At 34.0% G+C, this 12773-nt stretch overlaps 1 protein-coding gene across 3 annotated transcripts in view; it reads right to left on the reverse strand.

The window, feature by feature from the left end:
• Window positions 1-542: 542 nt before the first annotated feature.
• The window catches only part of RNF138 (ring finger protein 138), a 35262-nt gene continuing 23031 nt past the window's right edge, over window positions 543-12773 (reverse strand). For 2 of the 3 annotated variants that reach the window (XM_006752512.3, XM_081801443.1), the window contains 4 exons: window positions 7483-7539; window positions 6557-6668; window positions 4914-5021; window positions 543-2922 (listed from right to left, as the gene is read on the reverse strand). In XM_006752512.3, coding sequence (XP_006752575.2) covers window positions 2854-2922; window positions 4914-5021; window positions 6557-6668; window positions 7483-7539 — 346 coding nt within the window. In that variant the 3' untranslated portion in view covers window positions 543-2853. The remainder of the gene's footprint in view (window positions 2923-4913; window positions 5022-6556; window positions 6669-7482; window positions 7540-12773) is intronic. The other variant, XM_081801441.1, reaches the window with a different exon arrangement.

Raw genomic sequence — 12773 nt, forward strand, 5'->3', positions numbered from 1 at the left:
TTCATATTTCTATCATGAGTTTTATACTGCATGTATTTACATGTTTTCTGGGTCACAAAGGCTAAAATAAAATGTCATCACCTCAAAAGGCTGATTCTTTTGGGTAGCAGCCCTAATGGATTTCTATAAAAGTTGATTCAATGAAGGTCATAATTAATACTTATTAAGCAACCCAAAAGGTATATGACATTGTATTTGGCAGTATGTTCTACGACCCTGGTATCTTACTTAAGGGTAACTTCTCCATATAAAAGTGTTTATTAACCAGTTAACTGGCTTTCTGCCTGGTTGCTAACAGGACTTGAAAATCTTGCTGCATAAACACTTGACGAAATAGCCTGATAAATTAACATTTGAAATAAAGATAAAATAGGTTTATAAAGTTAAATCCAACATATAGCATCAGCATGTGGTAGCTTTCTCCTATCCACTTTTTCAAGTGCAAAATAATGGATTATCTCCTCCATGTCTTCCAAGGTGAGTTACAAGAACTAAATGCTATCATTTTTCCCTCTAGACAAAATTTTAATTAGACACACAAGTAGGAGAAAACCACTTTTAATTGAAAAATAAAGCAATACATCTCAAATAAGACTCTGTTTAACAACATAAACTGTAACTTGCTGAGGGAAATCGCTTTCCTAGAAGTGGTATTGTGAAATTTAGGTATCAGCAATCAATAGTTTCCCTCCTTTATTCTGACTCAGCTATAAGCATATTAAAAATAAGGACTTTCTCATGAATTTAAACTGTAAATCTGTAAAGCCTGTCCCTATTCCTAATCCACTGACAAAAGGTGAGATTTTAAACATTTCCATACTGAGGAGTTCCCAGGTAATAGCAAATAGTCAATATTTTCCTTATGAAAAGTTTATAGGAAAGACACACAAGACTATTACTGATATTTAACCAATCCACAAACTTCAAAACACAATTTCATCAAGATGATCTCTACTACAATTTTCCTTTAAAGAAGTTCCCAAATCTCAGGATGGTTTAAAACTTGATATACTGGAAGTATTAACTCTGAAAGAAAGTAGTAAAGTTATTGCTTTAAACTGGAAAAATCTACGGTCAAAAATTTTTTTTTTAAAAGTTCATTAAACAGCTATTCTTACAGTTACACTCATGTAACTGCAGAGAAAATGTTCAAGCACATAGTAAACATCACTCTTTCGAATGACAGAACAAAGGCATATGTTCATCAAGATGTATGGCTTTTTTGGTGATTGTTATTACTACCATAGTCATTTTGTTTGACTGAAAAAGGTTTTTACAAAACTCCACTTGCAAAATTAACATTTTTATTAAATCAAGTTAAAAAAAATGTTCACTGTAGAAAAGTCAACAAGGGTTTTAACAAAACCAAAATATACCCTTTCATACAATATATGTATATATTAGCAGCAAACTACTTCTGAGATTTTCTTTTATGTTCTTTTAGTTAAAGAATGCATAAACAATGCATATTAGTATGGAATGTCAGCTAATACACTCTTCCTCTTTTATGCTGATTTAGGCCTTCTAGTACAAATTATTTTATGATTCTTATTAATAAATACGAAGAACAAACCCAGTTTTGACTAAGAAGTAGTGAAACAGAGTGGTTGGTAGCATCTACCTCATGACTTCATAGTCATGCATTATCTTTGAGAATAACAAATGAGCACCATATAAACAAGGTAATTATATGTGTGTGTGTGTAAATTCAACTTTTAAGGTATGATAGTAGCCAACTAGACCACTTAGCAACTAGACCACTTAGCATTTGGCTGTTACTTTTTAAAAAATTTGGTGATACATAAAATTTTAATCAAATCAGATACTCAATCCCATATTGCTTGTCCATTTTTAAAATCTTAATAGAAATTCTGAACATAACCTGACAAATTGCATGCATACGTGTGTATATATACACATACAAAAGTGTATGCATATATACATATACATCTTTAGCTTTGAATGAATTTCTAAACTGAGATGAAGCCAAACCTCTCATTTAAATATACATGTAGAATATGGTATCACCAACTGGAAGTTTCTAATAAAAGTTTTATCTTAGTTAAAGAGAAATACTGGCTATTGAAAATTTTGAGGCCAAAGAGCTGTAATTCAGCTTAACATACTTTGGGCTTACAAATTTGTCAGCCAAACAAACAGGATTTGAAATTACCAACCGCCCACCTAAGAAATAATTTTTTCTCTTAGTATTTCCTTCTAAGGCAAAAAGGAAATATCTTTACAATGAACTTTCACTTTTTAAAGAGTTATAATTATTAAAGAAATCTCACTAGTCTTCAAAAATACTAAACATTATATAAATACAATTTTCTTATAGTTGAACTTCTTCAGCTAGAATCTGTATTAAAAAAGTTTCCTTTGGATTGTTTCATTTAGCACTTCAAGTCTCCATTCTGCAACTCTGGTAACTGGCTCAGATTTGGTAGGTTTCTATCAATCACATCTTTCAGAATGTGCTACTGTGTGTTACCTGTGTACAAGAAGGTCAATGGGAGGAACTGCAACAAATTCCAAAAGCAACATAAGGAAAAATTCAAGACTGTGTAATATAAAAAAAGATAAGTACAACATGGAATCCCTTTTGTTCATTACATTAATGAATATAATCCTTTCAATATTTTTAAAGACAATGTCCTAACTTTCATTTTTTAACTTATCAAGAAGATGAAGTTTTTAGATGGCCCACCTTTATTTTTTAATTAAAAAACTAAATCAATAGACTGAATTACTTTTATTAATATACACATCAAGTTACTGAAACGGTGACTTCATGTAGTTTTCCCCTTAAAGATGGCACTTGCAGGTACAAAGATGCAGAGAATTCTATAGCCTTCAGATGTTTACTTGAAAAGATTCTTCAACAGCAGTTTGATACTGGGTTTCCTCATCTAGCTGAAGATTCTAAAAACAATGACATTAACATGTCAATAGGAAAGACATATTCCACTACTCAACCCTTTGCCCAATTCACTACACACTCTTGAAACGGTTTATGTTACAATATATGCTATCCTTTAAAATATAAGATTTAAATACCTGAACCTTAGTAATTAAGTTCAATTGTAATTATTTAAGTATAAGTGATAAACAACAAATGGGATCAGCAGAGAATGAAATTTGAGTTATAGTGCTTTATGATGAGGTCATTAATTAAAAGTACAGTTAAAAGGTTACCCACAATTTTAATTGATAATAAATTCTGTCATCTCTAGAAAAGAAATGTCAAATGTCTAAAAATAAATTCATTTTAAAGAAAATAAGCATTTATTGAATTAAGAGAACTGAACAGCAGCTTCTTAATCCTAACATGAAGCTAAAAACTATAGCTCACTCAATCTTAGTTACACCACTCTCCTTCATTTAATTTTACTTGCTGTAAGTTATGTCCTATGGATTTGCTTTAAAATAGGTTTCCACTTGACAATCTCAAATAATTAAAATTACATACTCTTCTGTGGCAAAATAAAACAACTGGACAATTAGATCAAAAGTGGTTCATAAAATATATTTTTGTTTTTCCAAATCATAGTTCTCCATAATAAACTTTCTTAAAATGAGAATCTGAGAATCTACATTTCATAAAAATGCTAAAATCATAAAGTACACCTAAATTTTACATATGTTTGAGTTGTTATTTTAAAACAGCAATGACTAAAAATGCAAATTCCACAAAATAAAAAAAAAAATTATCAATAATGATATAATTTCAACACTGGAGAGCAGAGAAAAGATGTAAATTCTGTTCATGCCATTGTCAGAATTGCACATGCCTGTGCTTACCTAAACTGGAAAATAAGTATCAGCCATTCTTTATCAGGATTAATATTGAATTAGATATGGTTTTAATTCACTGCGGTTGAATAAAATGTAATTTCACAATAAAAAGTCATCTAATTTCTTTAAAAAATTATCATGACACATTTGGGAGGTAGAAAGTAACCCCATGTTTTGCTTTAGGGATGTTTTTATGTAACTTCCCTCATGTCCTGTTAAAGCCATCATGTAACACCAGAATCTACTCAACCTGGCTTTAATAATTATGCTCCCTCATTTTTAAAAAGAATGTGTCTCAGGGTGCCTGGGTGGCTCAATCGGTTGGGCATCTGCCTTCGCCTCTGGTCATGATCCTGCAGTCGTGGGAGCGAGCCCCACATAGGGCTCCCTGTTCAGCGGGAAGCCTGCTTCTCCCTCTCCCTCTGTCCCTTCCCCACCTCGTGATCTCTCTCGCTCTCTCATTTCACTCTCTCTCAAATAAATAAAACCTTTAAAAAAAATAAAAAGAATGGGTCTCATATATAGATATGAGAAATCTATTAGAATAAGCAATTTATACTACATGAGAAATACATTCTCCTTCATCTGCTGTACCAGTTTTACTTCTCTAAGCAGGTACAATTATCCCTTAAATCTAGGCAGTTTTCATATAAATCATCGTTTTGTCAATCTGGGGGTTTGCTCTTATATTATCTCTCTAGAACAGGAGGTGAACAGTAAATTTAACTTTTACCACTTCCACAAACCAAAGTTCACCTATATTATTATAAAAACAACCGAACTTGCTCTATAACCATCCAGTATGATACAATAGCTTGTCTCAAAACTCAAGTCTAGATTGAAAAAGTTAATTTATAAAGATTTTTTTTAAAGATTTGATTTATTTGATAGAGAGAGACACAGAGAGAGCAGGAACACAAGCAGGGGGAGTGGGAGAGGGAGAAGCAGGCTTCCCGCTGAGCAGGGAGCCCGATGCGGGGCTCGATCCCAGGACCCTGGGATCATGACCTGGGCCGAAGGCAGACGCTTAACGACTGAGCCACCCAGGTGCCCCGAAAAAGTTAATTTAACTTGAATATTTACAGGGTATTTTCTTAAGCTTAAGGAATTTCACTTACCACAAATTCTCCATAATCAAACTGATGTCTTTGATTTAGATGACTAACGAAATTTCTAGTAATCTGGCTAGGATCTCCCCAAGGAAGAGACACACAAATAGGACATGTCTATGAGAAACAGAATGTTTTAAATATAAAATAATGAAAATAAACAAACATACTAATTATTGAAAGTATTAAAACAACATGAGCTTATGTTACTGAAAATGTCTACATGAAAACCATTTCAAAGGTCCAAATTTCAAGACAAGATCATTTCCTGACCAAATTACCTCAGATAAATTATACTAATCTAACACAACACAATAAAAAGAGATATACATTGTTATTTATATCTCCGACCACACAACTGTTTGAACAAAAACATCACACCCAACCTTTAATAATACCATAGTTGCTATCATTAACAAGTACGTGATCTCATTTGAGCCACAATTAACTATAATTATTATTAGCTTAGTTTTATTTATAAGTAAAATGAAAGTGAAGTAAACTTTAAATCGTATCCTTAAGGTTTTAAGTGAAGGACATGCTAAAAAGTGAATGGATGATACTCTCAAAACAAAGAAGAAGAAACTTTTGGTAACTGGACTCTAGCCAAAGTTCGTGCTGTGTTGAAAATAATGCAGAAACAAAAATTTGCCAATGCAATATAAAACAAATGAAATACCCTAAATGTGAGATTTTTCCTGGAGAGATCTTTGGCAACTGTGTTTGCTTCTCAGTAACTGACCCTCCCCTAATGAGCAGAATATGTGGTGTGTCTCCCTTAGTGCTATGTAAGAGTTTAAGGGTAGCTTCAGTAGTTACTGAGGCACATTCTTTCACAACTTTTTCTAGCACAACCAACTAAAACTGCTTAGAAATACCTATAATCCTTATTTATAAAATTTTCCTTCTACTCTTATTTCTGAATAAAATATTTATATATCAAAACGTACAGCTGAAAAGGAAGTATCTCTTCCAGCTCAGTTTCTCCTGTACTATCCACAGTTGAAATCACTTACCTGTGTAACTCATGTTCCAAAAGAGGACTTGTAGGACCATTAACACAATGCTGTTAATGCCCGCACTCCACTCTGTCTCCCTCATTCATCAAAAAGGTCTCACCCCTTTCTTACACAGCCTCAAAATGGCATCAAAAAGATATGCATGCATCAAAAAGAAAGTATGATTCTTTTCATCCCATGCTTTATGCATTCATATACTAGATTCTGCAAGGATACAATTAAAAATACCTACTGACTTTATTCTTATTTATAAGTGCTTTCACCTGCAGCAGATCCATCAGACCAGATCCAGTTGCCTGCATCCTATAGACTAAGAAACTGAGAGGCCCCAACAGAGGTTGGTTCTGCCACTCCTCAAATGAAAATCCCCAGTTCACCTTTCATGATTTCACTCTCCTCCAGGCTATCCTCCTACATTACCCTTACAATAAGCATCTCCCTTTCTGTAAGTGAGTTACTGGAATTTTAAATTCTCATTTTGCTTCATGGTCATCAATTTTTTGTTGACAAAAGTCTACCTTAATGATAATGCCCTGTCCAAATTTAAATCAGCTACTTTCCCTTATACACATGAAGTGAAATAAATGGAACAGCATATTTAAGTAGAAGACTGTCTTAAACATAGGTACTTACCACAGGAACTATCTGAAATAGGTGATTACTGTTACAGTGATCCAGTAAACGCTGTCTGGTAAAATTTGATTCTTGACACAAGGGACACTTAAAGGTAGGATGCCCAGAAGAACTATAAAATAATTTTAAATGAAATGTACTTAAGGTGAAATCATAACATAAAAATGACACTTTCTTATTCTTTGACCAATTATTGTAAGTTTTTTTTAAAAAGTATTATTTATTATTCAAAGATTCCTTCATGTTGAAAAAACTATTCTCAGTAAATGATCTAAAACAGATGTTCCCAAACAATCTCAGTTTACAGTACCCTTAAAATGTTTCAGTACATTTTTTCATGGTGCCTTTGACCTAAACAAAAACAAACCTAGCTGTTCCATGTATTAAGCAGTTACGTCCAAACAACTTAAATGTAGTCATTCGTGTAAGGCCAATAGATGTCACTGTAACTCCCTTGAAAGTTGTAAATACCCTGTGGTGTCTCACCATAGTTCTATCTAGAACTCAAAACTTTTTTTAAAAGATTCCCATCAAGGTCAGATCTTTAGTCTATCCCAGTCTCTAGGAATCTAACATACAAAATTCATAGGAAAAGTGAAAAACAAAAGCATCAATCATCAGAATGATTGACATTTCAAAACATTTTGAATCGCATTACTAAAGTTTAATACCTCAGAATTTCAGCAAGGGACAGTTAATATTGGCATCTCTACCTAAATTATGCATGGAAGAAACATGACCACAGTGAAAAAGGAGATCTAAACTAATTTAATGTGATCTGTAAAAGCATCTGTAGCATTTATTTCTTAATTGCTAATCTAGCATTATGTCTGATGATTTCATTGAATAAAAAAATTTTAATTAAAAAATCCACTATAAAGTGACAGATATTATGTACTAAAGGAGCAAAATTTTCAAAAGCTTACCTTGTATTCTCTTGATAAGTTTCTGTGTTATCAGATGTAGACGTTTCACTCCTATTACTTAAGAAGCATAGAGGGGGAAAAGTTAATACCTCAAGTATTAGAATTGCTAATAAAATGACTAGTCTGAATTGGTTTTAAAAGCCTGAACTTCAGGATGCCTGGGTGGCTCAGTAGGTTAAGCATCCAACTCTTGATTTTGGCTTAGGTCATGATCTCACGGTTGTGAGATCGAGCCCCATGTAGGTTCTGCGCTGGGCATGGACCCTGCTTGAGATTCTCTCTCTCCCCCTCTGCCCCTTCCCCACTCGCACATGCACGCCCTCCCTCTAAAAAAAATAAATAAATAAGCCTGAACTTCAAATAGTTCTGAACTATGAAATAATTATAGCATTATTTTTTAAATAAATTCTGGTAAGAAAACTGCTTATTAAATCTTTATTTATATCCTTTAAAACTAATTTATGCAGTTATAAATATATAGAGAATATAGAATTTTGCAGAATTATCTTAAATCCCTAGCATGGTAATATTTCCCCAGGTTCTTCAGACTTTCAAAGAGACTCTTCTACCTAGACTACCTAGTTTTTGAAAGCTGGGGTAGAAGCAAGAGTCTGTGAACTTTCTGACTTGCAACTAGAATGTGGTTTAAAGTTGCGGCCTCCAAAGTAGAGTAGGTTTAAGAAAATATTTAAATGTTCATTATGTTCATATTTTCCAAAAAGGAACAAGGCTTTCCAACATTTAATATACAGAACAATTTGACATCCTCAATGGGACCCTGTGCTGGAGCCATATGTCATATGCAGTATTAGAGAAATCCAGAGGGAAGAGTGGGTATATTCCAAATGGGGACTGCCACTTATGCATTACAGAATTTCATCAAAGTGGTCAATTTTATAGAAAAAAGGCCTTTCAATAGCAGACATTAACAGAAATAAGACAGGTAGTGGGCAAAAAACTGTACCATACAGAGGTATGCTCTTGTATCTCAATACCAGAATTTTTAAAAGAGTTGTTAAACCTAGAAAACTGCTTATTCATTTTTCTTTTATAAAAAAGCAAGCATTACTATACCAGCTGCCTAACAGATGTTCTTTTCCTTTTGAATTTTCTTTTTTTTAATCTGTTTTTCATAATAAAGCTACATACAACAAGGTTGTATTTGGTGGAGACACCCTCCCAATGACAGTCCTTTCTATGAAGATAACCATGTTATCTCTCCACACACACCTATCCTATGCTTAGCCAGCAAGCAAGCTTCCCAGTTTTCACACCCAAAGTGGAGACTAATAAACCACTATTTTCTGCACCTTTCCAGCAGATACTAATCTGTCTCTTCAGGTAAAGGTGGCATTTTAACGATGTGAAGACTAAACACCTTTTTAAAATAAACTCAAACTATGGAGACTGCATTTATTAAAGAGATGTTATGAATTTGCACCAAAAACAGTATGTGTCACCTATTTTTTAAAAATGTCATATCTATATTTTTAAACTTGGTAACAGATTTTTCTAATTGGTTTTAAAATCTTCCAAATAGGGGCACCTGGCTCAGTCAGTACAGCATGTGACTCTTAACCTCAGGGTCGTGAGTTCAAGCCCCACATTGGGCGTTGAGCTTACTTAAAAAAATAAAAATAAAAAACAAATAAAATCTTCCAAATAACACTGGGTTTTGAATGTGCCCTTTAAAAACACTGTAACAACTTCTGATTGGTTTATAATAACAACTATAACATCATTAGGGAAGATGAAAATTTCAACAAAAGCCCTTTTGACATTTAGTGAATGGACCTGAAAATTTTAGTAAGCTCAACCTATGACATACTTCTTCCATTTGAATCTATAGCTTTGTATGGTAGGTTATCTTTTTCGACCATGACAGTCAGCAGAATCAAGTATCAAAGTAAAGAGAACTTCGTTCCAAATCTTTGATTATGTCACAGTGTTAAACTAAGATTTAAAAAAATTTTAGGGTGGCTCAGTCAGTTAAGCATCCAACTCTTGTTTCTGGCTCAGGTCATGACCTTAGGGTCATGAGACTGAGCCCTGTGACAGCTCTGAGTTCAGCAGGGAGTCTGCTTGAGATTCTCTCCCTTTCCCGCTCCCTCTACCCCCCAACTCATGTACGTGTGTGCGTGCTCTCTCTAAAATAAGTAAATCTTTAAAAAAAAATTCTAGAAAGTATAGTCAACATTGGTTTTAGAAAAGTATTACTAAAACTTTAATAAAAATATACCATTAAGTAAAGCAAAACTTATTTTTAAAGTAACGATTTCATCTTTATCTCACTTAAATTTTGCATGCTTTAAATGTACATAAAGTACTAGTACTGTAAAATACATGCATAGTTATTATTTTTTTTAAGATTTATTTATTTATTTTAGAGAGAGAGGGAGAGGGAGGGGAAGAGGGAAAGCAGCAGACTCCCTGCTGAGCAGGGAGCCCAATGCAGAGCTGGATCTCACAACCCTGAGACCATGACCTGAGCCAAAACCAAGAGTGAGACACTTAACCAGCTGAGCCACCCAGGTGCCCCACATGCATAGTTTTTAAATAAACATACATATACTAGGAATGCATGCTTGATTTTTTTCACTGATGGGATATACAATCACAAAAGTGATTTAAAACATTTTAGTATCAAATTTAATGCCCTTTTCAAATGTTTTCTCCCTTCCCTCTCCCATTACAGTTCTCTATTTTCCATTATAACTGTCATTATCATCAAGCCAGCCCTTCCTAATCATCCTATATCATGTCTGGGCTACTACTACTGGTAGCCTACTCATTTACTCCAGAAATGCATGAATGGGTTCAACAACAGAAAATCTATTACTGGGCACCATATTTTATCAATTAAAAAAATTTTTTTATATATATATTTTTAAGATTTTTATTTATTTATTTGACAGAGAGAGAGAGAGAGAGACAGCGAGAGAGGGAACACAAACAGGGGGAGTGGGAGAGGGAGATGCAGGCTTCCCGCAGAGCAGGGAGCCCGATGCGGGGCTCAATCCCAGGATCCTGGGATCATGACCTGAGCCGAAGGCAGACACTTAACAACTGAGCCACCCAGGCGCCCCTATCAATTAAAATTTTTAAAAGATCATTTCATTTGATGCAGAAAAGCCATCGAATAAAATTCAACCTCCATAATGGAAACAAAAACAAAAAAAGTCCTGATCATTCACAATGCTTTTATTTATTTATTTATTAAGATTTTATTTATTTATTTGACAGAGAGAGACACAGCAAGAGAGGGAACACAAGCAGGGGGAGTGGGAGAAGGAGAAGCAGGCTCCCCGCCGAGCAGGGAGCCCAATGCGGGGCTCAATCCCAGGATCCCGGGATCCTGACCTGAGCAGAAGGCAGACGTTTAACGACTGAGCCACCCAGGCGCCCCTACAATGCTTTTAAAAATACAAATGTGCCTATACTTTAAGTATCAGAATATCTGGGAATGGTGTCAAATGTATATAATTTTTAATTCCATAAAAGATTCCGATTTGAACAGAACCATTTAATGGGGAAATCTTAAATTCAGAGTGATATCATTATGACACAGATAAAAAATACCTATGTTAAAAAACTACAGTAAACATAATACTTAATAGTAAAATTTTAGATGCATTCCTACTTAAAATCAAGAACAAGAAAAAGGTGCCTGCTATTTAATACTGGATAGAGATCCTAGTTAATGCAATAAATTATGACATGAAGCACTAAAGAAGAAGTAAAATTACATTAAAAAAACAAAATAATTTCCCACATAATAAGTCTAAAAGAATCTACAGATAAATTATTTGGAACTATCAGAACTAATAAGTTAACAGTTGCTAAATACAACCTTAATGTAAAAATCTGTACTATTCCTACTCACTAGTAGTAATCACTTAGATCACAAAACAGGAAAAAAGATCCACCTGTATAACAACAAAAGTTTTATTAGGAAAAGATATAATAAAACATATTTACACATGCTCTAAATGGAATTCTTTTAGGACATTTTTAAAAACTGTTCTTTTAAAAAAAGAGATGGGCACCTGGATGGCTCAGTTGGTTAAGGGTCTGCCTTCAGTTCAGGTCATGATCTCAGGGTCCTGGGATGGAGCCCCACGGCAGGCTCCCTGCTTCTCCCTCTCCCTCTGTGCCGCACCACCCCTGACTCATGCCCTCTCTATCAAATGAATAAAAAAATATTTTTTAAAAAAATGGGAGAGGGGTGCCTGGTGGCTCAGTTGTTAAGTGTCTGCCTTTGGCTCAGGCCCTGATGCCAGCGTCCTGGGATTGTGCCCACATCGGGCTCCCTGCTCAGTGGGGAACCTGCTTCTCCCTCTCCAGCTCCGCCGTGCTTGTGTTCCCGTTCTCACTATCTCTGTCAAATAAATAAATAAAAATCTTTAAAAAATCACACAAAAAAATGGGAAGACAGGCTGTATTTCTAGGCGGAAGAAATCGGGATCACATGATGCCCATTCCCTCCAAATCTATGATTTCAATAAATTCAAACTCTATAATGCTTCTGATCAAAATCCCTACAGAGATTTTCAGGAGACTCAAAAGTTTGATCTTAAAATTTATATGGAATATCAAAGGGACAAGAACAGCAGAGGAATTTTATAAGTAAACCAAGAAAGGAAACTTTCCTTACCTGACATTAAGACTTATTGTTAAAGCCACAGTAATTAAGATAGCCTGATATTAGAGAAATAAACAAATGAACCAAGAGAACAGAAAACAGAGATGTGTAGGACTGAAATGGCACTGTTAATCAGTGAGAAAAAATTGACCCAACGAATGGTACTGGGACAAATGGCTAATCACATAGGGAAAATTCTTCCTACCTCACATTATACATCCAAAATAAATGTGACAAGCAAAGCTTTAAAGGATTAAAGAAGAAAATATAACATTGACGTAGGAAAAGATTTCTCAAGCAGGACACAAAAAGCAAAAATCATAAAGAAAACATATATATACACAAATAAAAATATTATATTTTTGTATGTCAAAAGATACTGTAACAAGACTAGCCAAAAACTGAGCAAAGACATTTGCAATCAGGAAACAAAAGCAAAAATAGACAAGCAGGACTATCTAAATTAAAAATCTTCTGCACAGCAAAGGAAACAACCAAAAAAATGAAAAAACAACCTATGGAATGGGAGAAAATATTTGTAAACCATGTATCTGATATATATATATATAGATAGATATATATATATATATAAGCAAATATATAAGAAACACCTACAACTTAATAGCAAAGAAACTACTAACCCAATTAC

Source organism: Leptonychotes weddellii, chromosome 13 (genome assembly GCF_054177405.1).
Source record: "Leptonychotes weddellii isolate Sample4059 chromosome 13, ASM5417740v2, whole genome shotgun sequence".
In the NCBI taxonomy this organism is placed as follows: domain Eukaryota; kingdom Metazoa; phylum Chordata; class Mammalia; order Carnivora; family Phocidae; genus Leptonychotes; species Leptonychotes weddellii.